We start from the raw sequence: 27,003 nt of genomic DNA, 5'->3' as shown, positions 1-27,003 counted from the left end.
TGTTAAATATATCAATATAACACTCAACTAATATTGTTTGTCAGTTAGTTGTTAAGAGTGTTTCTCAGGTGGTTTCAAAATTATATAATACCAAATTCATATTACATTTTGTTTGCTAAGCGGCTTCACAATGAATTGCAGCCAGCAAACGAATCAGCTTGAAGATTATAATAGACGTGTGGCCAGTTTGATTGAGCGCATGGAGCGGCTAGAGGCTTCGTTAAATACTCTTTCATTGGTTACGCTTCACAAGAGGAAGCCGCTGGTCATTGATGGAGTACCGAATGAGAATTCAGAAAATAATCAAACGCCTAAGCAAGATGATGAAGAAGACGTCTTTGAAGAGTGTGAAGATAAGATGATAACCGACGATGTAGAGAAACTTGAGGACGGAAATAAAACATTTGAAGATAAATTTTAATGTTACCCAAAAGACAATGGTAATAAAAGATTTGTTTTCAAGTTTATTTACAACATACATATATTTAATATATTTTTTCACTACATATTTAACTGCATCGCGTGTGATGTACATACATTTGATTTTTTAGATAGAATTTACATCGATATTTTAAAAAAATTGGATGCAGATTATTGTAACAATGATATAACGCATGTAACTTTTGAGCTGTTGTGTGATGCGAGTAAACAGCGATTGTGTGATTGAATATGTTTAATTTTTGTTTGTTTGTTCCATTAAAAATTATAAAAATCGTTTCGACAATAAATATGCATGGCTTACAAATAAAACAGACGCTAAAATGCTTAATGTAAATACAATTTATATATTAAAAAAAACTGAATGTTTCGAATTACGCACAACAGACAGTTATTAAACCGACAGTAATTCATTGATCTATATAAATACACACAAAGCATTTGAATATTTGCTATAAATACCATTTAAAAAGGATTGTTCCAATTTTCAGATTTGAGTATGCATATATTATAGTACGTGTTAGTATGTATGTGTGTGTATATATATAGCACTTACTGTTTAAATTCTATTGTCTTTTGTATGGCCGCGTGAAGTTAGCAAGAAACGGAAATAAAACAAAACACAATGGCGGTTAAAGTGTGTGTGTGTGTTGTGTTGTGTGTGTGTGGTTGAGCTAACAGTGCGTTAACAGTAACTTAACAGAGCCCTAACATATACATATATTATATATATCTGTCTATTATGCACTTGACCTTCAGTCTTCATTCTTGCAAACTCTCCCATTCCCTTCATTCTCTTCCATTCTGTCTATCTGTCTGCTTTGCTGTGCTCATATTGAAAACGGAACTTGACCTGCACTTAACATAACGTAAAATGTAAAAATCATTTAACTGAAAGCAAAGCTCGTTCACTTTTTGCTCTGCACGCCATTCGATTGCTCCACTACACTGCGATTGCCGGCGAGCTCCTGCTGAATCTCGTTCAGACTCTTGCCCTTCGTCTCGGGCACAATGAAGAAGACGAAGACGATGCCGACAACGGTGAGGCCAGCGAACAGCCAGAAGGTGCCGCCAGTGCCCAATCCATCGGTAAGATTCTTGAATGTCTTCGTGATGATGAAGGCCAGCACCCAATTGGTAGTGCCTGCAATGGAGCCAGCGAATCCCTTGATATCGGTGGCAAACAGTTCACCCATCATCAGCCATGGTACCGGGCCGAAGCCAATGGAGAACATGATAATGAAGACGCACAAGCTGGTCACTGGCAGCCAGCCAAGATTCTCCACTTGAGACTCATTCTGGTCCTTCAAAAAGAAGTACACACCGATGGCAGTGGTGGAAAGAGCCATCACAATGCCCGAGGCGAGCAGCAGAATGCGACGTCCCAGCTTGTCCACAACCAGGGTGGAGACAAAGGTGGCCACGACTTGCATAACACCAATCAAAATGGTCGACATACTCTCATTGATGCCAGTCTTTGCTGCCTGTAAATGAATAAAACTAAATTAAACACCGAAAGCCACTATTCATTTTGATGAAATGCCTACCGTAAAGATGCCAGCGGAGTAGAAAATGACAGCGTTGATGCCGCTCACTTGCTGGAAGAACATGAGACCCAAGCTGATGCTCATGGCCTTGATGGTCACTGGACGGGTCAGGGCAGCCCAAATATTAACCTCCTGCTCACGAATCTCACGGTCAATCTGATGCAGTTCCTCCATCTCTGGGGCGTAGTCATACTCTTTGCCACGCAGCCATTGAATGGACTTGATGGCAGCCTCCGAGCGATTCTTTGAAACCTATAGAGAAAATATTATCTATTAGTTTATCTCTCAAAATTCAAGAGCTTTTGAGTTACTTACCAAATAGGTGGGCGACTCCGGCATGAAGAAGAAAATGATGCCAAAGATGATGGGCAGCAAGCCACAAACGATGCTCATCCAGAACACGTTAAGACCAGAGCCAACACCGTACACAAACAGAATGCCAATAGTGATCATCAACTGGAAGAAGCTTCCCAGCGTGCCGCGAATATCCTTCTGCGAGATTTCACCAGTGTACATGGGAGCCGTAACACAAAAGGCACCGCCAGCGATACCCAAAATGAAACGTGCAATGTACATCATGACCACATTTTGGGCCCAGATCAACAGCGCCCAGCCTAGGACGAAGGGCAGGACGAGCAACAACATGGTCCACTTGCGTCCAATGAAATTGATGAGGAAACCAATTGGAATGCAGACAACGGCAGCACCCAGCGTCATGAAGGCGCCAATCCATGAGAATTGCTCATCGTTGACATCAAAGCTATAGGCATCTCCTTCGGTGATCTCATTCTCTGAGGGCGATGTCCAGCCGAGCAAAGTACCGGCAGCAAAGGCGCCACCAGCTGCTGCCAAGGCTGCCACATATTGTGGCAGTGTTCTCGACTTGTTCTCCGTGGACGTGTGCACCATGTTGCCCAATAGATTCTCCTGATCCTGTCGAACGAATAATAACGAAGCACAAAATATACGTTAACCAATGGTGACTTCAAGTGTGTAACTATTATAGTACTTGGTGTGTGAACACGGTTGGAGTACCTGACTAACTACCTGACTCTGTTGATGGCGATGTATTATCAAATCAATCGAATCGCCGTTGGGCAATAAGCCTCATGATTATGCCCCTCACCCGGCGATTAGAAGCTTTATGACGCTGCGATAGTGTTAGCCCGACCTTTTTTTTTCGCCAAGTTGTTTGAGACAAATTTTCCACACTACCCCCAGCTGTCAAAATGTTGTGAAGTAAACAGAAGGACAGGCTCGTGGTATATAAGACCCCGGCTTACTGATAACACGCAAAAGGAACGTGCGAACATTCATAGGAATTAACTATTTGCTGATAGGTCTTCCAGATAAATAACAAGTAGTGATTTCCTCAATTCGCTGGGTGCAACAGTTTGATTTCCGACTGCGAGAGTTAATTTTGAGGCTATTAAACCATAATTAGCAACAAGTGCACAAAATATTGGGCATTGGAATGCTGAAAGATTACTTTCAATTGGAGAATATATTTATGGATGTGTAGATAGTCTAATCTTACTTTATCAAGGGGGCAAACTAACTAAGTATATAACTTGAACGAAAGTGCTATATTATTAGAGAACCACTTAATCTTACAGCACTGTTAACAGTACTTAAGTGGCTGTTCAAGCTATAACAGTGCCACTTTGTTAAGAGGTAAATGATTGGGAACAAGCAGAGCTGGGCTATGATGTTATTAATGTTAACAACCTGTAAATATTAGGTTATTTCCTGTTAACTTAGCTTGCACAATGTCACTTTGTGAAAAAAAATAAGTGGCAATTTCATAAAGAATAAGGAGAACTAAACTATGAATACATCGATTCATTTTTATTCTTACACTCTGTAAATTATTACATTACATTAATATGATTGAGAATAAGCAAAACTAAACTCTGAACACAATATAGGATATCATGAATATTTTAAGAAAACCACTGTTAACTTTCTGGAATTGTTGTGTTATCAACTTAATATTATATTAACTTGAGATCTTTGGCTGTTAACGGACCTTTAAGATCTGAACTCTGAACGCATCATATCAATTAAATTTCCGACTGTTAACACTTTGTAAATATTCTGCTGTTACCTTAACATTAATTTGGGTGCTTTGTATATCCTTAGCGAATCTACGAATAATTTAAATAAAGGCAACATTTGCCACTTGCTTGCGCTGCTGAACTAAACAAAACTAAACTTCGAATAAATAGAACGCCCTCAAAATGAATGGGTTTGCATTATATTATTGCGAACTTATTAATATATATTACATATAAGATATGGGTGTGCTGAAGCGCTGCCAATTAAACATTTGCCAGCCTTGGCCCTGGCACGCTTCCTGGCCATAAATTACATCGCTATCGATGAAAGGTACTAAATACTTAGGGTATTATCTGTGTGTACCTGGGAATGGCCATAATTCTGCCAATTAATAAACGATAATTCAGTATCAAACGTCAATGGACTTGTAGTCAATGAAAGCTCCGGCAAAAGCTTTACCTAATTCTTTTTATTGCCTCTAATGCGACCTAGTAAAATTAAGTATACGTAGATTATATTTATGACTGCTACTTGAATTGTAGTTTTAAATTGAAATTTGCATGTAATGGTGGATTGAAAAGTTGATTATGTGTATACAAGCATTAAAGCTCAACATGATTTCAATTATTTCTGCGATTTATCATATTACTAAATTAAGTATACGCTGTTGTCCATTTTAAATAAGTAAGTTGTTAATTTAAGATTTAAGACCATATTTAATTTAATGACAATCCATTTTCATAGAACACATTTCATATTTTCATAGTCTGCAGTCTTCATCGTTAAACGTCTAGTTAACTTTGCTCCTCTCTGCTAGCTGTCGTTTCCTTTAGCCATTTACTTTATCGTATTTGCCGCCCACTAAAAGTATGTGGTTTAATCTCAGCTGCAATCCCATAAATATAATACATCCACATGCTCGTACACTATACATATATCCAATCACAGCCCACGTCAGTGTGGAACGCAATATTCATTTCCGCATATGGCAAATGCTGGCCGAGAGTTGCAACCGCAAAGAGACGCGCCCACGCGCCTGCTGCAGTTGCATTAGCTTTCGCTGTTCTTGTTATTCTTGTTGTTGTTGTTGTTGCTGTTGCTCTTAACGTGACTGGGGACACACCTCCGACGTGGCTGTTAACCAAAGTCGGTGTCTGAAATCGATATTTTGCTATGCTGTGTTGGCTTATGTGGTCAGAATGCTCTCAACTATATTTAGATTAACGTTGGCAGTTAACCGGCCCAATAACTTGTTGTTGTTGGCCTCCTACGCAACTACGCCTAAGTATTCTCTCTCTCTCTCACTTCGAGCCGGGTCAACATGATAGCCGAATGTCATTGCCATAGCTTAGTCCTTGTGTCTCAAGTTCGTTTCAATGTCACCTAAGGGAATACGCAGAGTAAAAATTAACTGCATTTTTATTCCCCAAAGAAGATTATTTCCTGAGTTTTCAGCGAAATTTAATTTAAATGGTCGTTAGCTGTAAAATTCCCGGCTACCTGAATAAATTAGTAATGAACATAAAATTTTATGATGCAAATGCATAACACGTTTACACATGTGAATTTTTATCCAATAAAAATTCCTCGCGTATTTTCTGGATATTCAGAACAAGTTTATTTCTTAATTAAGAAATATTCCATATAAGAAAAATACCCGCAATGGTTTAGGAAATAGTCTGAAAATACTCTATGCTATTATTAGATCAGTTGAAATGAAATGCATATATCTATTATTTATTTATGCTCAGCTAGTAAATCTTTATGTACACCCAAGTTTGTGCTATACTTAGACAGCGAGAGTGTCGCAACTGTCGCTTCATTTGGTGCTCAATCAATTGAATCATTTCAATCAGAGTGACAAATAAATATATTCATATCAAAACTTAAGCTACATTTTAAATAATTATTAGATAACAATATCTACTAATCAATGATCATTATATGGGAAACTTTGCCTAATGCTCATAATGTTGCTGAATATCATTAACGTCAATTTGTTAACCATATTTACTCTAAGTCTTTGTGGTTTCGTTCGACATACATATATGTCAGCATTTTTTCATATCTATATTTTTGATATTTTTTTTTTGTTTTTTTGAGGGCTTATCAGTTAATTGGATAGGGGTACAAGTATACCAAAAAACTTTCTATTTTCGATCAATTTTTATGGTTTTTATTTTTTTTCTTCGCTTGTGTGTTTTTTAAGTTGGACAAGGTCGCAAGATGCCGCAGACATGATAAACAAAAATCATTCATTAATAACAAAACGAAACTACTTTCAAATGCTTTTCTGCAGAAAGCACCGAAATGATAAGCGACCTTATCGCTAGAGCTGGTCCCCAATGAGGGGGCGTATAGATCACAAGCACGTGAGTCATTAGCAGTGAAAATAATAATATTTTGTTTGCTTAATTTACAATAATAAGAGAGCAACAGCTAAGCACGAAAAACCCAACAAAAAAACCTAAATGTAATTTAATTATTTCAAACATGTTCCGGACAATGCATTCAATGAAATGACTGGTGAATATTTTTGTTTTTGTTTTATGCGTTCGCTTTGAATCACATCCGTAATGCGGATTATGGTTGGGCGCGTTTCCGAACACATGAACTTCATATGCTCAAATATAGAGAGGTATTTCCTTATGTGAAGAATTCGAATCTGTTTTGACATAATCGTTAGTAAATTGAGTTGTTTTTTGGTAGATTTTTCAGTACATAATTTCTTTTTGAGATCGACTGTAGTTCTCTCTACTCTGACTTCTATGATAGCATTATTAGCTTCCCTCTCTGAACTTCATATGCTCAAATATAGAGGTATTTCCTTATGGGAAGAATTCGAATCTGTTTTGACATAATCGTTAGTAAATTGAGTTGTTTTTTTAAAGATTTTTCAGTACAACATTTCTTTTTGAGATCGACTGTAGTTCTCTCTACTCTGACTTCTATGATAACATTATTAGCTTTCCCTCTCTGAACTTCATATGCTCAAATATAGAGATATTTACTTATGGGAAGAATTCGAATCTGTTTTGACATAATTGTTAGTAAATTGAGTTGTTTTTTGGAAGATTTTTCAGTACAAAATTTCTTTTTGAGATCGACTCTAACTACTCTCTCTACTCTGGATTTCTATGATAGCATTATTAGCTTTCCCTCTCTGAGATAGCATACTGAGTAAATATTTATGATATTTCCGGCAAGCCAACTGGACAGAAATTCACTTCGCATAACGCTAATTAGGCAACTCCAGTTTGTTTTTTTCGTTCTTTCTTTGTCAAGGTCAAACATAGACAAAGTCGGCAAATACATTTCGAAAAGTGGAGAGTTACTTAAATTATGTTAATATGGGGTTTTAGTACCAGCACCAGTTAGCAAAAAGTTTGGTAAATATATGCGATATGGCTCATTACTTGCGGACTGGCATTGGCACTTTCAGTGGCATTAGCTTTGACTATTTTTACCGCTTGCCGGGAGCCATATTTGGCACCGTTTGTCTCGTTCGTCTCCAGCAGGTGGGAGCTCTCCTCGTTCTGGGCCTCGGCCTTTTTATTGGCCTCATCGCCGCTGGAATTGCTATAGGATGCCGTTGACATATTGCCAGATATATGTATATATGTATTTGTTTCACGAGATATAGATTGTAGTTTATAGCTGCGAGACGCACTAATTGATTGCTTAAACACAATTTGAAAGCTCGTCTTTTCTTTTTGATGTGTATTATGTCACTTGTGGATATGTTTGGTATTCAATGCGTTTGCTTTTGTTTCAGTTTGTTTAATTTGTGAAGCACGTCGTTTTGTTTGTGATTATTTCTTTTATTTTTTGTTTTTTTTTTGGGTTTTGCAATTGCCAAGATTGTTGAATAATAGGCGAGAAGTTCGAATGTCCTTTGGCCGTGCCCGAACAGACGTTTGTCCTTTAAATGCGTTGCCCACCCACGTCGCAAATGTCGAGTATACTTTTAGGCGCATGCGCGATGCTTGGCAAACATGTTGCTGTCTACTATTAACTGCACTTCGTTTGTCCCTTTGGCCAAGACACACACGCAGCTCACACGCAATGTTCTACACACAGACTGACAGACTGACTCGATGAATGGTATCTCAGAGGTTTGAAACGAAAAAAAAACGTATCTGTATATCTCTTATTTTTTAACCGCACGCAGCGACTGTTGGCTCGCAAATGACGCGCCAAATCATAAAACCAGCAACGCCGGGCTCTACACTGGATAATGGACTATCACTCAGACGTTCGCTCGCTCTCTCTCAGCTCTCTCTCTCTTCTTTGCTGTGTGTGTGTGTGTCGCGCTCTCTTTGTGCCGCTCTCTCGCTGGTCCACCAAGCGGTGGGGTGGCCACTGAGGCTATTGACTTGCAACAAACTGGAATTGTAAGCGCCTTTGATTTTTGTTCTTCGTTTTCTTTTCGCTTTCTTATTTTGCATCAGCAACAGACAGTTGTTCTTCTTGTTGTTGTTGTTTTGCTTCTAGTTGTTGTTGTTGTTGTTGTTAAGTGCAGTCTGCAGTTGCATTCACTTTGAGTTTCAAGGCGAGCGACGACTTCGCCGCTTTTGCGAGCACGAACATGCAGAAGGCTAACGATCCTCACTTCTGCTCACTTCCATGTGACCTCAATTGCGTTACAATGCATGTAAATGTATGCCTGATTGTAAAGTTCTTGCATATAGTACACAACCATATAATCGTCGGCATTTACCCAAAAACTTACAAAATGCAAAACTAACTGGGATCAATTCGAGCTAAATAAATCAATTGCTAAAATGTTGACCAATTAGGAACCCTTTAACTATATATGTATAGAGTTATTGGAGTGTTAAAACTTTACTTAAAGGCATGTATAATTTATTCATAAATAATGAATAGCAGCTGGAAAGTTTTCGAATGAAGTTCTCAATTGAAGTGATGAGACTGTTTTATCTTATTAGTATTCAAACAAATTATTGGAGCGTGTTACTTTAATATCAACTACAATTTATTCTTCAAAAGTTGAGTAATTATTATTAGTTAGGAATTTGTAGGAAATGTTCATTATTAAGTTAAAAATATATTGTTTAACTTTAAGTCTTAAAAAGTGTTTAACACGCACTGCAATTCGCTTTACTCAATCAATGTCCCATTTACAAATGTCATTTCAGGGTTAATACACTATTTTATTTACAATATATTTCCAGAAATCCTTTGTTCGATTCGCTTACACAAAGAACCTGTTAAATATATTTACAGATTTAATTACGCAAATTAATTTTCCCCGCTGACATTTGTTATGCATTTCATTTCAATGCTCCAGATTCAGTGCGAGGAAAAGAAAGCAAAATGATTCAAATTGCCCATAATCTAGATGCATTATAGATAGATATATCTATAGATGCATACACACATGTGGGGACAGTGTAAATATATGCATTTCCATATACAAAAACGTGTACACAGCTCAACTCCAGCCAGCTATTTACATTGTTTGCATTCGATACGAAAAATGCACGAGTCCGACAAGAGAGAGAATGAGAATTTTCTTTTATGTACTTTACGATAAAGACGCATTCATTCTTGTCGCTTCTACTCAGTATCTGGGGGAAATATCTGTTTGTGTTTTTCTTATGCATCGATGCATGTGTTCAATGCATCACGTTTGTCTTCCTGATATACGAGAAAACCTAACATAATATATGTATATTCCATAATGAAAATGAGGTACTCAGTCAATGAGTGCATGGAGGCACAATTCGTTGAGTATTTGAGCAAGCACATATGAGTGTCAGTCTGTGTAAATTTATTGAAATTCTTGTTCCACATAGTCAACAACTAGGTGGACAGGCAATAGCGACTATGAGATATGCTTTTCTTAAATGAAAATCATCTATAAATATGTTTTATTTGATATCTATATTACAATTTAAAATACTTTCTAATAAAATTAAATTTGTATGCTTAAAGTATTCTTGATTGTATCTAGCCTATGCCTTTACAAACATTTACAGGGTATAATAGGCAAATGAATAAACATGACAATGCTATAAACAAATGTTACGACGGTACGCGTCAACTGTGGCTTAGGAAATGAGCTCATTATGCACGCATATCACACAAACAAATAGCAGCAAAACAAAAACTATTAAACAAACTTTCGATTATATAAAAAAATGTTATCTATTTACCATAGGTAGATAATCGTTGTGTGTGGAAATGCAAGTAGGCATTCTATAATGGTTCTTTATAGTAATAAATTATAAACTACTAAAATCTGTTTATACAATTTATTCAAATATTTGTAATCAAATTTAGTTGAATACAAATGTCAAGAAAATAACTAAATAATAAACTATTCATTGAGTTCAGTATTTTTGACATTTCTTAGTATATAATATTATTTTATTATTCCTCTTCATTTCAAAATTTATTTTGCCGAAGAATAACCATAAACCCATTTTCTTAGATTGACCAATAAAATATTAATTTTCTTTTTAAAGATCTATTCTTTTGCATATCTCAGTTCATTTAAGTGAAGTTTCACTGTACAACTTTAACAAAGTGTTCAACTGGCTCGCTTTTAAGTATGACGTAGTTAATGCATGCGCAGTGAAAGTGAGTACGCGTTGTATCTTGTATCTACATCTGTTAAAACCGCAGCAAGCTGGGACTGAAATACAACCAAACATTTGGCACGCTTCACGGTTGGATCAGGCGCGCAGAGCGCCTAAAAGCATGCTAGCATACCAAGTGTGTAGAGTATAGCTGTTTCTGTTTTTATGTATCTGCTGGTATGTACCTATGGGGCATGACCAGAGCACGCAATGGTGCACTCTTAGCATTGTGTGTGTATACTAATTACGGAGCACAGACGAACAGTTAGTGCTGAGCAAACGGCGAAACTCTCTAGAGCCCCCCCGCATCGCCAAGTGTTACGTAAAAAGCTCATTAGGCTGAATGTGTGTGTGTGTGAGCAGTGCGGTGCTGTGCGGTGCGGTGAACTACGTCAATGCCAGCGACGTCATGCGAAATGTATCTCACAGATACATTTACATTTCAGCATGTATTTCGGTTAGCGGTGCGTGTGACGTCACAAGAGCCAAGCCCCAAAACACTTGGCCAATCAGCAATCGCCGGCAGACGTGCCCCTCATCACATACACACACACACACACACACACGTATACGCTCTCGCATCGACACACATGCAGCTGCAGATATATTTATATTTGTACTCAGCACACACATCATATATTTCAAGATTTGAGCTACAATTTCAGTGCCGTTTATCTACAATAGTTGCTGTTGTTGCCACACAAATCACGCGATTCTCCGGCAGTTCAAGTGCAACTATGAGATTTTCGCTGATTTGTCATTATTTTATTTGGTTTGACCTACATTTGAACTTGCGATGTAACACGCGTCCATTTACTCGATAAATCGCATTTACTTTTTCTTTAGGCCGTCGTCTTTCGGATTACGGCTTAGCTTAAAAATCGATACGACGCCCTCGCCTGACTGAAGGTCAATGTATCTACGTGCAACATCGGCTGATGCGTCCTTGAGTATGAAAACGAAATGAATGTGAATGTGAATGTGTGGAGGCAAGAACCAGAACAATAACAAGACATTCGCTTGGCTGCCAAAAACTTTTTGAAACTGTCACAATTGCCACATTGTAAACACACTAATTTGCTAGTCTGTCTCTTTCTAAAGTTTCTCAACTTTTCATTTTCCAAATATAAATAAATATATAATTCCCGTTGTTAAAATGTATCTCAAATTATGCGCAAACATTAATTCGATATAACAATAAAGTATTCAATGATTTAATATAGTAGTAATAAATAAATTACCTTTGATTTAAATTGCTATTAAATCCCAAGTTCGTATAAGTTTCTGTAAATAAAACAATAAAATGCATTTGTTTATTAAATTTATTGATTTGAATTAATTCACATTTATTGCGCCTTCAATTTATAACGGACAAAAGCACTCGTTGCACTCAAAGCTTCTAAACAAGCTTTTCTACAGTTTGAATATCATGTCGTGCAATAGCTTATGCATTGCTACCAAAACTGTACACGAACGCGAGAAAACAAGCGCTTCTAAAACTGTACTAGGCAAGCACTCGCACTAAACGTGTTGATTACACAGTCAATTTTCGGCGCATTTATTATTTAACAATTTAAATAAATGATGATACATATGTTTTAAATTTTATATAACATATGAGGTTAATTTCCTGTACGAGTTATACATTTTTTTTCATTTCAATCTTCGGTTTAAGTGAAATTTCTGAAAATGAAATTATATATTCTGAAGCACATCTCAAATGGATTTACATACTTATTTATTTAGGCGCACTTCCTGACCTAAGCCGTAAAACTCATTTCACAATTTGCGGGTGTCAAATATCCTAAACAAATCTCAAGACCATATGTTCCAAAATATTAAAACCTATTGATTTTCCCGCATAGTACTTAAGTGCGTATTTAGACACTTGAGAATATAAGACGACGCTCACTAATCGAGAAGTGCGCTTATCAGCATAACCTAAACACAGCGCTAGTCTTATCTATATTTCAATACCACACGATGAATACGATGGCTATATACATACATATATATGAGTGTTTATATGATTGTTTAGCCATATATATTGCACCGAGCATCGATGAGTTATCGTTTTAGTTTTCCCGCGGCTTATCGCGATATTTCATATGGGTGTTATACCACTAAATCGCTTTATGACCCCCCAGATATTATTCAGATATGGTGCGCTTATTTTCGGTTATTTATTGACTGCAGTGTTGATCCAAATATGAAGTACTAAACATACTCTCATTCTTTATTTGATTGACAGCCGGCAATATAAAATGTTGTATTATTCTATTTACCGAAATACACGCCCAAACTCATGGAATGATGCGGATATATAACAATAATACCACACGCGTCCGTTAACAAGTAGTTTCCTTATTAAATTCACACACAACAAGAAATAAATTAAATATTTGAATGAAGCGCCTGATAAAATCTAATAGTATTAGTGAAGCAACTACCTCGAGCATTTATTAGAGGCAATTGAGCGCACTTTTGTTTTATAAAAAGAAATCTTTACGACAACAGAGATAAGAAAATCAAGTACAACACTGAGATACTAGATGATATCATACATTACTATTATTTATCTGCTAATCAAATGCACCTAACTATACTTTATATATTGTATAACTAACTTTAATCACTGTTAAAACACTTAGTCATGGATGCTGAGAATTACAAAGAACTGGAGTTGTGGTTAAGATAGACTATCGATCGACATCAATGCTGAATCGGGCTTTCGTTCATGAACCGTTCAACCATGAGCTTTACTAACTACTTTGTAATTCTTAAGAAACTTTGAAGCAACCGCAAGTGTTCAAGTTCAAAGACTGTGACTCTAGGGTTATACACGTGCGATTAAACAAACAATGAAATTGGAATATTTCTTCATAATCTCAAGTAATTACAGTCAAACTCGCCTACAACAACTGCGGAATGTTTTAATTCAACATTGAGGAATTTTTGAAATTGTATTCGAGAATTATCTGTGAGTTCAACGGAATATTCACTCAAGTCCAAGTCTCAAGTCTCATACTATATGTTGTTATTCGAACACAGCACAGATTGACGCAAGGAAATGATGTCAATTGCCGGAGATAGGGACGAGCCCCAAATGGCTGCTCTATCATCAATTTGCAACAATTTGATTAGTGTGGCACACAGTCGTCGGTCGTACGATTATCTGTGAAAGGTGAGTGGGCGACTTGCATGGCCATCGCTTGGCATTGGACAACATCGTGGACTTGTCGCCTCGACAGCGCGACAACAAAAGATCACCGCAGGGGTTATCAAAGACGCCAGTCCAGAGGCCCGCCGTAACGGCTGGGATCTCAATTAAATTGAATACAATACGATCCAGCACTTGGGTGGTTTTTCTGTCGATGTCGCTTTCCTTTACGCGTTGCTCGTTGCGAATGCTGGGCCCCTAATGCAGGAAAAATGTTGTAAACTCAACCAATCGAACAAAGTACAGACGAGTGCACGTTGATAACAGCTAACAGTAGCCAGTTGAACTGATAAGATTTGAGGCTGTTCCAAGTAACTCATTAAACCTTATACTAGACTATGTACACACATGCATTTTATTGCTTTCCCCTTTGACCACGCTAAGGATCTGTAATTAAATCAAGTGCCACACTTCAGTCGAGGGTTCCGAGGGCACTTCACTTGTAATCGAATTATGAAAAGAACTACAAATAGAAACCATGGCAACATACGATCTCATAGATAAGTGGTCACTTTATCATTGTTGATGGCACTTTGGTACAACTCTTATCTCCATAATCAATAAATATGTTCCAATGAACGGTAATTAAACTGTTGTTTTTACAACTCTGCTGAGAGGGATACGCAAATAAATTAACGTAAAATATCAGGACAGCTTTATAACGTTTTCCGCTTGGAAACTTTTTTCGAAACCAGCTAACTTTTCTTTTCTAGAACCGGTAATTGTTTTCAATGTATTTTTGGTTTTTTCTATTCTATTTTGATGAGCATTAGTCAGTCACTGTTGTTGTTGACACCGCTTTATAAGTCTGATAGTAATAATTGTTTTTACTCACAACTGTTACAATAATAATGTTGACTTATTGCGTGCTTCGGAACCTAGTTATTGACTAAGCTATAAAGCTATTGTAGACCTGGCGTGTTACTTATGGAAATTTTGACATTAATTAATATTTCCTAATCTTTACAGTTGTGCTATAGTTTAGTGATAAGCTTTGATTTCGCTGAGAACAAACATTGTTTAAATTCATTTTCATTGCTTTGTTTGTATTATTTCAATTGCTTCCTCTTTTAAAAGTATTTTGAATAAAATCCTCAAATATCATTAATTTAATACGTGATTTTGTTCACTAAATCGAAACAGAACTTTTAATAAATTAAGCTCAAAAGCAACACGAAAATAAAGTAAACGAAAAACGTGTTTTGCAACAGATGCAATCGGATCGAGCCGTTATAAGTTCTTAACCTTAACGATAACTTCCTTGAGTCCCAAACCGAAACAGTTGTAAAAATAAACCACATAACGTATTGTGAGTAATTTTTGCCGCCTTTAGCTTGCTTTCTTTTAAAGATACAAAGTAACTTAGTATTTTTAGGTTAATTACGTTAATGATTTTACATTTTAAATTAAAACACAATCAACTTCTCGACAATTGGCATTCGTGTGATGTTGTTTTCATATCCTATTAACCTTTCCAAAATGCCAATATTATCAAGTACAATGCACGATTTCCGTTTCAAATAGTTGCTTAAATGTATAATTAATGTATACTTCTAGTTCTAAGACAATAAAAACAAACCTAACTGCAGCTGTTCAAATTGAACATGGCACCTAATGTTTATTTAACAACAATTAAGCTACATTTATTATATCGGTAAATGAAAAGAAAAAAAAATCTGAAATTCTATTTAAAAATATATTATATGATATGTTATTATGTTGTACAGTGTGTGCTCGGAAATCTGAATATTTTCTGGGCAAAATTTGGCACGGAGAACATTGTTTTTTGTTGCGTCAGTGTATATGTTGAATGTACTCAGATCGGTATACTATATCACATGGATAACATCGATACTATGCGCCAAAAAATAATATAGAATATATGCAGCCTATATCTCATCACGTTCAAGAATTGTTTGATATATTTTTTTAGAAATAATCTACAAAGAGTTTGCGGTTTTTTATTAGTATCTAAAGATAGATTTAACCACTTGTATTTAATAGTAATTAAGAGATATGTCGAGAACTAAAAAGTACAACGTTGACACGTGACTTTTAAGCAGTTTAATTCAATAATAATATCATACGATTCGTTCCGAGTGTTGTTAAGACTTTGTTTACATTCATACGTAACAACAGAAACAAACAAAATTGTTGAAATAAGTGCAAAAATATTATTAAGCGAATTTGTGATGCTTGCGACAGAAACAAAAAAACAATACATATTATGCAAAACTCTGAACAGTTCCAAAAGATAATCTCTAGCACTCTTTACGTACGCATTCATTCAGCTGTTGAGTTATTTTGTCTAGATGTCTACTTAGTATATATTTAATTTTAATTCAAAAAATTTTCCATACGCAATGCGTGGGCGTTGACTACGTGATACGCCCTCAAATTTTTCATGTGGACGTCACAAAGAAATTTTTCTTTTTTGCACTATTTATCATGCGGCTTTCCACATACATAAATATTCATTTATATATGTATTTTTTGCATAATAAATAAACATTTTTGAACTTGATTTTCAACTAATAAATACTTTTAAATTCTTGTGACTTGTTCTGCCTCCTAAAATATTTTCACCCCAGGCAGAATAGTTTCATTTTCTTTTCCGCCTTTGCTTTTGTTGTCGTTGAATCAAAATGCAATCGGAAATTTTCAATTAGCCAGGTTCAATGCGAGTCAACTTGGCCGTAACTGTAACTGTAGCTGGGCCAACTTGTTTACAAATTGGCTGTGAAAAAAGACCCAGAGTCGCTTGACGTCATCTAGCTGTGGATGGAACTGCCACAGCCACGCCTGCCACGCCTTTTTTACGCCTCAAAAAACGACACTCACCTGTCACTTGAATAGTGCACACGTGATGCGGGGATGTTAACTTGTGCCGTTACATGTTTTTCCCGATTTTTCATTCCCCCGGGGCACAATAATAAAAATAATGATTCCAGCAATTTGTTATTTTTCACAAAATGCAAATTATCAGACGCCAGGTAGCATCCATGATTAGAAAATCTATCATATTTCCTACTAAGCCTATTGTGGGTGCATCGCATCGTAAATTGCAATCATTCATTTAAGTCTGTGTTAATTAACATTTGGTTTGTTTACGCCGTGCTTTTTTGCTACACCCTTTGCACATTTCACAGACGGCGGGTTGAGCAACTAAAAACAAATATAGTTTGCTATTAACATGTAAATTCTTAATCAACATGTTGATTTAACTAAAAGTGTGTGAACATAAATGTATATAGGGTACTTCCTCGTTGATCAGTCTAGTTTAAAGCAGTATTACTACTGGTTGCAATTGCGTAGCTGTATTTCAGGGGAATTCTCTTTTCTCCCGTAGTAGTTAATGATTTTCACTAGAAGATTTTGCTCATAGGGAGTACGTCAGTAATTGCACGTAGATGCAAAAGCATTGACAAACTGATTTAATGCCTATCAGTAAATTCATTTGAAAAACTGTATTAATCGTGATTGTAGGATTCATAAAATTTATAAACCTTATCAGGCAATATCAGAACGCAATCCCGACCACAAAATATAGTGCATTAAACAGGAAATCCCTAAGTACGTGAATCTTTTTCAAATATAAGAAAGTCGCATTATTGAAAACAAAATCAACTAAAGTCAGCGTAACGTGTCAAGCAAAATAATTAACTTCAAACTGGGGAATTTTTTTTTTTGTGGTTGAGTCTGTAATGTTTTACTTTAACTGTCTGTGGGATGAAATTCTATTTAATTTTACCTATTCGTATGGAAACCAATGCGTATTTTTGCATTTGTCACCGGGGAATATTTATTATGCTTATTGCAGATATGAATCAATTTGTTTTGCATAATGTTGACAACTGGCACGTTCCAATGTCTCGCAAATTTCAAGCTAAAGTCAGCATTTTTTTTAAGCTTAGACCATTAATATAACACGCCACTAGTTGATATAGTTCTGTTGTAGTGAGCGTGATTAGGAACTGTTCAGACTTGGGATATAAACACTCCAACCACATAAACATATTTGTGTGAAGTTGCGATAGCAATAATTGCGCTCTATTTAAAAGTAGAACTTCCTGAGTACTTCTTCTTATCGCAGGATTATTGTATTATAATACTCCAGATTTATTTATTTAATATTCGAGTAATACAATTCTAACTACAAGTAATTAAATATTTACCACTCAATTATTAAATTGTTTTATTTTAATTGTTATAAAGCAATCGTAAACATTTATTATAATTTATAATTATATTTTCTTTTAATATAATTACACTACTTTCATTCTACCCGTAAATTAAAAGCTACCAAAAAATTATTTTCGTTTTAATTAAAATTTTCTTTTCAGTTCTTTTAATCGGATGTAATTAATTTTATAATTGTTCTTAGCTCATTACTTTTATTGTCTGCCTTTTGTACACATTCAATTAGTAATTTCTCTTTAAATTTCCGAAACAGCACAAAACGGATGCCGAATTGATTGTCCGTTATAATTGCAGCAGTGGCTTTCAAACTGTACAGAGACCGGCAAAAACTTACCCAAAGATGGCAAAAACAACAATCACGTGTTTTCTTTTTGCTTTCGAAGGCTTTTTCTGTCTCCGCAGCTTCCAGCAGCACTTTGAACTTGAATTGTCCTTAATAGGGGGGAGGGCAGATGGTATTTGTGCTTTCGAAAGCGCGCGTAATTTTATTAAAATATACGAAATTACAAAATAACCAACAGATAGGCACAGAGACAAAATTACAGTTTAATACACTTGATTTTTTTTTTTACAGAAACATTTGGTCTCCCCGAGAGTACACAAGTACACCTAAATTATGGACATGGACATGGGGGAAAAACGAAATCTTTTCAGCTCGTCGCTCTTGTTAGTTACCGCGCGCGACGAATTCGCTAAAACAACTGATATCGTTGATATGACGGGCCTCCGTTGTTGGGTAAGTAGCTCGACAGAATTTCACGATGAGGCGACTGCGCACAGTGTCACGAGTGCCAGCAAAAACATCTATAAATAAAACGTTTTTCACAGCAGTCAGTCTCGCAAATTGTAATATATTATTAACAATTGAGAATAATAATGCGTATTGCGAGAAACATTTTACTTGAATGAAGTGCGTGCAAAACATGTGTTTATTTCTTTATTTTATGAATAAATTTGCAATCATGGAATAATTCAATTATTCTTTACATTCTTCATTATATATTTCATTACATATTTTTACAATCACACTGTGCCGGGCAGCGACGCAGACACTGCGGCAGAGATGCTGCGTCAAAGTGGGAAATTTACACTGCTTTTACTCAATGTTGTTCTTATTATTGTGACAATTTAAACTTTATGATGGATTCGAAGAAATCGAATAAACGATGAGGTAAAAAAAAATAACGTAACTCTGACGTCAAATGTGGGAAGAAGCTGGAATTTTAGTCGCGTAAAATGCACGAATTTCGTCATCTCATCGTACAGGATGTGTGCACCAGTGTGAGTGTGAAGGTGAGGTCTTGTTTGTGTATGTGTGTGTGTGCGCCTTGGGATGCTGTGTGCTGGGCATTGTCCTTGGCAAAGGACGCTGGTTTCGTATTTCGTTAAAGCTTACGTAAGAAACGTAAGCTTCATACGTAATCATCTGTGCAATTTCTCAATGGTGTGCGAAAAGCTTTGCTTTACGCACACGCATTCGTCTGGGAATTTAAAAAAACTATTGTTTGCGAGGGTGATTCAATTAGTTGTAAGTAAGCATGATTTGTTTATTTGCAGCAGTATCTATTAAAGATTGTTTTCTTTTTAATGATAAATCGCGAACAGATCAAGCTTTCAGCATAACTCTGTTGTTATCTGTAAGCTACTCTATATATTCTTCTATATTCAGCATTAAGCATTGGGAACAGGATATTTAGTCAGAACAGATTTTAACTCAATAGAGGTACATTTTAATGATAATTCGCAACGAGGTAATTATAGCATTATCTTTTATTGTCAAATCAGTATGTAAGCAAGATTAGTTCTCAACAAGCTCTGATTCAAGCATCTATAAGGCAACTATTAATGAATTAAGAGAAGGCATGCATCTCAAGCATGAGTAATAATCATTTTGCTTTTTCGACATTCGAAAGGAGAAACTGTGTACAATTCGATAACCTAAATAATGCTGCATAGAGCCAGAACTTATCAACAGATGGAACCGTCAGAAAGATTGCAACCAAATGCTATGCAATCGACGTTCATCAAATTCAACTAAATGAAATGCCTTCATTATCAGTACTATGCATTGGAGAGATTGTTGGTGTCGGCTGGCTGGTTTTTCCACAGAGATTCAGGTGATAATGATTACTATAGAAATTAGACTGATGGATGGCGATTTCTTTATCAAACTTGAGAAACTCTATCGCTTAATTAATGATAATTATGAGTTCTACATACAAAATAAAACTTTTTAATTGCGATGTTGATTATGCTCGTTATGGTGGTTTTGTCATTGGCAATGAAATGTGGGGTTCTGAACTTGATTTGGTGATCAAAAAATTAAAACATTTGGTATAAACAATTCGAAACTGCCAAAAGAATAAGGGATATAGTATACCTAGTTTCAGATTAGTGAAAACCCCAAATCAATTTATGTTGACTTTGTTTATGGTTGCAGTAATTTAAATGGAAGCTTTCGGATAGAAAAAGAAAGAAAAAAATGCAGATGTAGAAATAAGTTGAAGCCTTTGAAAGCAGCTAGGAAAATGTTATATTGATATCAATCTTTAATATCAATAAAGAAATTTACGAATACTAAAAAAATACAGCCAAATTACTTAATTGTCATATTGGAATCTCCCGTTATTATGATTCACCTTAGGAAGGAATCAAAATAACTATTTAATGAAAACACAATTGGTAAGTTTAGCATAAAATTAAATTTATTGGTTCGTTATTAAAAGCATTTGTATGCAACATTTTGTTTGGTGTCTTTCCATAATATGCATGATCTCTGTATACAATATATTGTAATTAGAATTTGCTTACAAATTACATTTTAATTGTTTAAATAATTGAAACGGTAGTTCATTCTCTATGTGTAAGAGAGATAGAGTATGTGTGTGTATGTTTATGTTTATGTTTATGTAAACTACTTGCACTTAGAAAACTGGTCTCATTTATGTGATTGCATCAAACACATTTTTGGTTAACATTTCAATTGGCGGTCCTCTCACCTCTCCTCACCACTTACCACTATGCGATACGATAGACGTAATTTAATTAAAGCATTTAATTGTTCTTGTTGTTGGTGTTTGTTGTTAACGCTTGGCTTTCAGTATGCCACGCTTGAGATTGTTGCATCCAAAGAATCGTCGGTGAAACCACAGAAACTCCACTTGGATTGCTCAGACTTAAAGAGATTTGTGTATTTAGTCAAAATATTTGCGAGTTCATCGTTGCTCTTCAACTCCAGAGATTTAAGTAGCATGCCACGCAGATAGCTGGCAACACTGCCAATATCCACACCATGTGGATGCAACACCAGATAAGCCGAGGTTAAAGCTATAATCTTTGCTTCAGCCAGTGCCAGCGACTTGAATTCACTCTGTAAGCAAATTAGAAAATATTAACATTTATAAATGAAATCCGTTAAAGACATATTCAGTTATCACCTCTTGTGTGGTCTTAACTGGAATTGCCTGCACGTTGACAACTTTCGGGCTGGACTGCGATTTGACTTCTACAGTTTTCTGACAACTTTCTGCTGAGTTTGATTCCTGCTTCTCATCATCCTCGATCTCATGGATTTCAACGACGCCGCTTTGATGTTCAATAATACGCACATCGTCATCCACTTTATCTATATCGATAATCTCCAGTTCTGGCACTATCTCCTTTGGTCTAGCATCCTCCTCGTTGTGGCTGCATGAATCACCGCTGCTATATTCGGCATTGGAAGCATTCGAGGCGCTGTTGCTGTTGCTGTACGCTTCTTTGTCTTTTAGCTTATCGACAGTCTCCTTGATTTTGGTTTTGAGTAGCAGTTGTTTAACGCCAGCCTCTTTAAGATTGCGCTCCAGCTGCTCAATGGTCTTCATGTCCTTCTGTTCGCGTAACTTCGTCTGCAGCAACTGTGTCTGCATGTTGCGTATGGTCTCCTGCAACACCTTGATTTGTTTCTCTCGCTGCACACAATCGCTGCGCTCCACCGACATCTCATTGCGTATGGCTTCCAGTTGGCAGCGTAGCGAATCATTCTCATCCTGTAAAAGGAAATGTATTAAGAATTGAACATTGAAATAAAGTAAATTGGGATGAACTTACCTTGAGCCCATCGCTGTCATAGCGTGTGCGTTTGGTCCGCTTCTCGTAGTCGCGATCATCATCGGAGATTTCCATTTCATCATCGTCGATCTGGACCGTTCGTAATTCCTGCATGGCATTCCAAAATTATATAAATTCATTAATAACTTGTCGTGGACAGAACAGTCAGATTCCATTGCTTACGATGTTAAAAAGTATTCTAGAACCTAATTATAAAATTATATAATATATATATATATAATATAATTTATATATGTATAGTTCTTATATTGAAAAATGCATCATCAAATTCTCATTTGGCTCTCGGTACTAATTGTCGATCCATTCATTTACTTACCTCTCCACAAAATTCTAATAAACTTTTGTAATTTCGGTTTCTTGTGGTTTTGCATTGTTCGATTTCTTTTTTAAAATATTATTTTGTATTTTTAGTTTCTTACTGTTTACCAACTCAAATTGCACAGCCAATCGAACGTAGTGAATCTTGCAAATGTTTTCTTGTTTTCTTTTTTTTTTTTTTGTTGTTGTTGTTTGTTTGTTTTGCTATTTATGAAATCTATTATTTTTTGTTGTTGTAAATTACATGTTTTGTTTTTGCCAAGTTTATGGTCATTCGTCTAAGAGTTACATTTAGTTATATAAGTTGAAATTGAAAGCTTATCAGAAATTTGTATGCAAACGCTTAGTTAAATTGCGAAAAAGTTCAGAAATAATTATACAAAATTGTCGCTAAGATATGTAAAGCATATGAGAGTTACTAGCTAAACCTGAAATGAAGCAGAAAACTGTTTCAAACATTCAAAAAAGGATTGATTAAAGACTGGTTGGTGATAATGTTAGCCAAAAGTATTGAAACAGTTCCCTTTTTTATTAGTAACAATTCAATTAAATGAATACTAAATACCAATACGGTTAGATAATAACAATAAGCGTGACGTCAATACACACATGTTAATTTTGGATAATGAAACTCAGGCGGGCACAAAAACAGTCGCAAATGTGTTAAATGTGGTGCAAATGAATCGTTGAAATTAACAACTAATTATTCAATTAAAAAAAAAAAGGAAATTGAATGGAAACATGTTGATAGAGAGTATAGGACATGCAGACAGATACGAAGTGGTAATTGACATTAACAATACTAAATATTTGAAATTTTAGACAAGCAATAATACTGGATAATACTGGACAAGAGGATAGGGACAGCAGGCACGATATGGGCATGAATGTAGCTCTATATATAGTACGTATGTAGTAGGTTTTTATAGGATTACTTCAGCTGCTGAACTTGTTGTAATTCATTCTTTTGAACATATTTGTACGTACCGTGGCCAATTTCTTCCATTGATCGATGTTTTTTCTTTGGGCTTTGGTGAAATGGTCCCAAACCTTCTTGTGACTAGCGGCATTGAACACTTTTTCAATCTGAGTGACTGAACAATAATGCAATAATATATAATAATATTAAGGGAGGACAGAGGGTAGATATTTTTTTGGTTTTTTTGTTTTGTTTTGTATTCATTCTTGACGCTTTTAAACTAGTCTCGTTTTTTTTTTCTTCTTGCAAATAAAATCAGTGAGAAATGATAAGTAGAATAAAACTACTTGAGGTACCCTGGTATAGATCTATGTATATAATACAGACTAGAGAGATAGAGATAGAGTGAGAGAGATTATACAACAGCTTATTACCTACACAAGTTTTATGTACTTTAAGGACTTCGATTTGCAGTTAGTTGTTGTTTTCGATGATGATGATGTGGTTAGTTGTTTTTTTTTATTTCATAATTATAGTGGTTCTTTTCAACAGACGGCCAGACAGCGGCGGTTGGTGTCTGGTCCGAGAGCTACGTTGACTTTATATTTATAGTACGACTATCTCAGTTTGGTCTACAAACCTTTTGTCTGGACTTACACTTCATACATGTGTCGTCATGTGCATTGCCATCAGATTTCGAATTGTACAGTCCTCAGACACAGAGAAACGAGTCACTGCACAGTGGCACAAAGCACAGATATTGCGATTAAAATGCAACATTATAAGACAATAAAATATATTGGTACATAATTGCACTGGTCTATAACGTTTACGCATTTGAAATTTAATTTGAAGCCTAAAAGTATGCAACATTATTTTCAGTTGAAAATCTGCTTCAATGGTTAAAGCCAAAAATTTAACGGAAAAAATTTAACTCTTCATAAATAGAAATTTTTATTAAAGTTGTTTCTATAAAGTACTTTAGACGTTTAGAAATTAGTATGAACTAAGAAATTAACAAAAAATGCATGTGACATTATATTTTTTTTAAGTATTTGGCCACCTTAAGAGCGACTCTAAATTGAAATTTTAGATTTTGACTGGATTTCTTTATTTAATCGCTTTATCATCTGTGTTTTGACCAGTGTGCAGTGCTGAGATGTGGCTGGACTTTTACCTGCAGCTTTAGCTTCACTTGCGCCATCGTCGTCTTCAATTTTGTCTTGTTTTTTCTGAGCAAATTTTAGACAGTGAAATCTTGTATGTGGAATTGATAATTGTATTTTTGTTGTTTGGCGCGATGACTAAATTGCTAGTGTGTGTGTGGGTGTATCTGTGTGTGTATGTAGGCGTGTATATGTATTGTATGTGTTTTTGTATAGAGACGCTAGATGCTAACCGGGGGTCGCAACAAAATCAGATAAAAAAAAGAGTAGAAAGGGAGCGTACCTATAAACCCAGCTAAAACTACAGGCTAGGATTGCTTACAATACATAAGTGGACTTACATTGCGTAGACATGGTGCCCATCTGCTTGCGGAAGCATTCACGCGCCTTCCTTAGATCCTCCTCCACCTGCTGCTTGTCGGCATGTAAACGTCGCACATGCGCATGCGTACTCTGGATCATCGAGTAGAAGACGTTCGCATTGCGCTTGGTGCAATCGCCACGCTCCAGCCACGCTGTTATGGTTTGTATGGCTTTTACAAAGGTGTCGTTGTTGCGTAGATGCTCCGCCACTGCGGTGGCCTCGTGATCCGTGTAATGCGGTATGGGAGGCGGCGACTGCGAACGTAGGCGATCCAAGGACATGCGTTCACGATGTCGCTGCTCACGCTGCAACTGTCGCTGCTTGCACTCGTAGTCATATTGATCGTCACGCGCCTGGGCGTAGTCCACATGCAGGCGCCCAAAGTTGGGTGGCTCATTGAGGCTGGTGATCCGCAGCCGGTAGCCGGACAAGTAAATGGCTCGATCGATGGCCGCCTCGTGGCGATAGCGTATATGGCAAAAGTTCTTCTTGGACATGCGTAATGTGGTGATCTCCCCGCACGACTCGAATATCTCACGAATCACCTCCTCCGTAATATTCTCGGGCAGTCCGCCGACAAACACTGTGCGACAGCCGGGCGGACGCTCGCGTATGGTGGGTGGCGGTGCATTTGGATTGGGTGGAAACAATATGCAGTTTTTGGTCTTGATGACTTCTTTTAGTGGTGCCGCATTGCCACTGCCATCTATTGATAAAGGAGTTGTTATTTTAAATTGCTGAATTACAATTATTAGATCAAGCCTTACCTGTGGCTAGACTTGGATCAACGCCTGCATCCGTTGGCATGCCAGCGGCAGCTGCAGCGGCTGCATAGCCCACAGCTGCATAGTTGTGCTGCATTTGTTGCATAGCAGCTGCCATCATAGCCGTCGGATCCATCAGCATTTGGGCACTTGAGTTGTTGGCATTGTTCGCTGTTGTCGCTGAGACTCCGCCACTTGGCGCTGTTGCCGCAGCGGCAGCTGCCACGGCTGCAGCATTCTGTGCCGCCGGAAAATACAAGTAGCCTGGTGGCGTATGCATCAAACCGTTTAAATAGAGCTGCTGCGCATCGGGTAGGTTTAGCGTGCTGCCTGGCAATTTGTCTGACGGCTTTGCTGCGGCAGCTGCTGCCGCTATGACATCCGGTTCATCAAGGTCGTTGTCATTCTCCAAATCCATGGGTGCGCTGCCCTGTGCATTGTGTGACTTTAGTTTGTTCACAGTTGACTTGTTTGGCGTTGACGTTGTTGCCGATTGCGACGCTGCTGAATTATTGCTGCTGCTGTTGTTGTTGTTGCTGCCGCTGTTATTGTTTGTTGTCGTGGTGGAGGGCGCGACCACGCCCGCCGTGGCCGTTGTAATGGCAGCCGCCAATTGATTAATGAAATTCGGATGATTTGGCAGGCTTACGCCATTTGGCATGTTGCCAAAAACAGGCACTGCAAGAGAGAATTCAGTCAGTATCTAGTATTGATTGCCGGTGGCAAAATAAAAACAAATAAAAATCAGCTGTTCAGCTGTGATAAAGCGAAGGCAACAGCAAAGCGTACATAGCAATGTCTGAGCGCACAAAGCACACACACAATTGAGGGTTTGGTATTTTTTTTCCAATTGTTTGATTTGCGGGGTGCTCTTCATTACACACAATGATAACTTTAGTTTCAGTTACTTGATTATCTTATTATGCATAAGAAAATAACAGTTATGCGAATATATGCAAGTACTCACACATATTATCGGCCAAATTTGCAAAATTGAACGCCATTTGGAAGTTTTACGTGTTATGCGAACAACGAACTAAGCGAAAAATACCATTTTTGGTATGTGGAAAAATAGAGACAAGTCGTTACGCTACGTTAAATCCGAACACGTTTGCCACTTGCTGCGCGCACTAGAAAGAAACGCATTGCTTTTCCAATCATTTTTGATTATTTTTTATGTAATTACTCTGCTTTTAATTCGGATTTTTCACTAAATCTTTCGTGGCCCCGTCAGAAACGGAGCGAGCGACCGTCGTGCTCCCCGTAGCAACTACTGCACTTTTATCTGCGAGCC

At 36.8% G+C, this 27,003-nt stretch overlaps 2 protein-coding genes and 1 long non-coding RNA gene across 9 annotated transcripts; 1 reads left to right on the top strand and 2 right to left on the bottom strand.

Annotated features, from left to right (window-relative positions):
* The first annotated feature begins 56 nt into the window (after nt 1-56).
* On the top strand, nt 57-728 carry LOC133841574 (uncharacterized). Its single transcript, XR_009894322.1, has 2 exons — nt 57-440; nt 552-728. It is a non-coding gene; the product is annotated as an uncharacterized LOC133841574 (long non-coding RNA).
* On the bottom strand, nt 452-18,771 carry LOC133841570 (facilitated trehalose transporter Tret1). 3 transcript variants are annotated; one of them, XM_062274148.1, is made up of 5 exons: nt 18,403-18,771; nt 11,890-11,932; nt 2,301-2,918; nt 1,986-2,237; nt 452-1,922 (listed from the first exon to the last, which is right to left on the bottom strand). In XM_062274148.1, the coding sequence occupies exons 3-5, from the start codon at nt 2,892-2,894 to the stop codon at nt 1,347-1,349; spliced, it is 1,422 nt and encodes a 473-aa protein (XP_062130132.1). In that variant the 5' UTR covers nt 2,895-2,918; nt 11,890-11,932; nt 18,403-18,771; the 3' UTR covers nt 452-1,346. The 3 variants fall into 3 exon arrangements, with proteins under 3 accessions (XP_062130132.1, XP_062130130.1, XP_062130131.1); XM_062274146.1 differs by lacking the exons at nt 11,890-11,932; nt 18,403-18,771 and adding an exon at nt 7,460-8,159; XM_062274147.1 differs by lacking the exons at nt 11,890-11,932; nt 18,403-18,771 and adding an exon at nt 7,511-8,158.
* A 1,984-nt stretch (nt 18,772-20,755) lies between these two features.
* LOC133839937 (ecto-NOX disulfide-thiol exchanger 2) lies at nt 20,756-26,984 on the bottom strand. Of its 5 annotated transcripts, XM_062271586.1 has the most exons (8): nt 26,896-26,984; nt 26,677-26,839; nt 25,713-26,387; nt 24,923-25,651; nt 23,484-23,590; nt 22,158-22,265; nt 21,506-22,096; nt 20,756-21,438 (listed from the first exon to the last, which is right to left on the bottom strand). In XM_062271586.1, the coding sequence occupies exons 2-8, from the start codon at nt 26,711-26,713 to the stop codon at nt 21,166-21,168; spliced, it is 2,520 nt and encodes an 839-aa protein (XP_062127570.1). In that variant the 5' UTR covers nt 26,714-26,839; nt 26,896-26,984; the 3' UTR covers nt 20,756-21,165. The 5 variants fall into 5 exon arrangements, with proteins under 5 accessions (XP_062127570.1, XP_062127575.1, XP_062127571.1 ...); XM_062271587.1 differs by lacking the exons at nt 20,756-21,438; nt 21,506-22,096; nt 22,158-22,265; nt 26,896-26,984 and adding an exon at nt 22,416-22,700 and having other exon boundaries at nt 26,677-26,819; XM_062271589.1 differs by lacking the exons at nt 20,756-21,438; nt 21,506-22,096; nt 22,158-22,265; nt 26,896-26,984 and adding an exon at nt 22,636-22,713 and having other exon boundaries at nt 26,677-26,819.
* Nucleotides 26,985-27,003: the final 19 nt, after the last annotated feature.

This window comes from Drosophila sulfurigaster, chromosome 3 (genome assembly GCF_023558435.1).
Source record: "Drosophila sulfurigaster albostrigata strain 15112-1811.04 chromosome 3, ASM2355843v2, whole genome shotgun sequence".
In the NCBI taxonomy this organism is placed as follows: Eukaryota; Metazoa; Arthropoda; class Insecta; order Diptera; family Drosophilidae; genus Drosophila; species Drosophila sulfurigaster.
This window is presented reverse-complemented; position numbering and strand designations above follow the sequence as displayed.

Coding starts and splice junctions, on each gene's coding strand:
- LOC133841570 (XM_062274146.1), bottom strand. CDS start 7,642: ATGTCAACGGCATCCTATAGCAATTCCAGCGGCGATGAGGCCAATAAA. Junction 2,238..2,300: donor CGGAGTCGCCCACCTATTTG/GTAAGTAACTCA, acceptor TTTTCTCTATAG/GTTTCAAAGAATCGCTCGGA. Junction 1,923..1,985: donor ACTCCGCTGGCATCTTTACG/GTAGGCATTTCA, acceptor ATTCATTTACAG/GCAGCAAAGACTGGCATCAA.
- LOC133839937 (XM_062271586.1), bottom strand. CDS start 26,713: ATGGCGTTCAATTTTGCAAATTTGGCCGATAATATGT. Junction 26,388..26,676: donor AAATTTGGCCGATAATATGT/GTGAGTACTTGC, acceptor TCTCTCTTGCAG/TGCCTGTTTTTGGCAACATG. Junction 25,652..25,712: donor TGATCCAAGTCTAGCCACAG/GTAAGGCTTGAT, acceptor CTTTATCAATAG/ATGGCAGTGGCAATGCGGCA.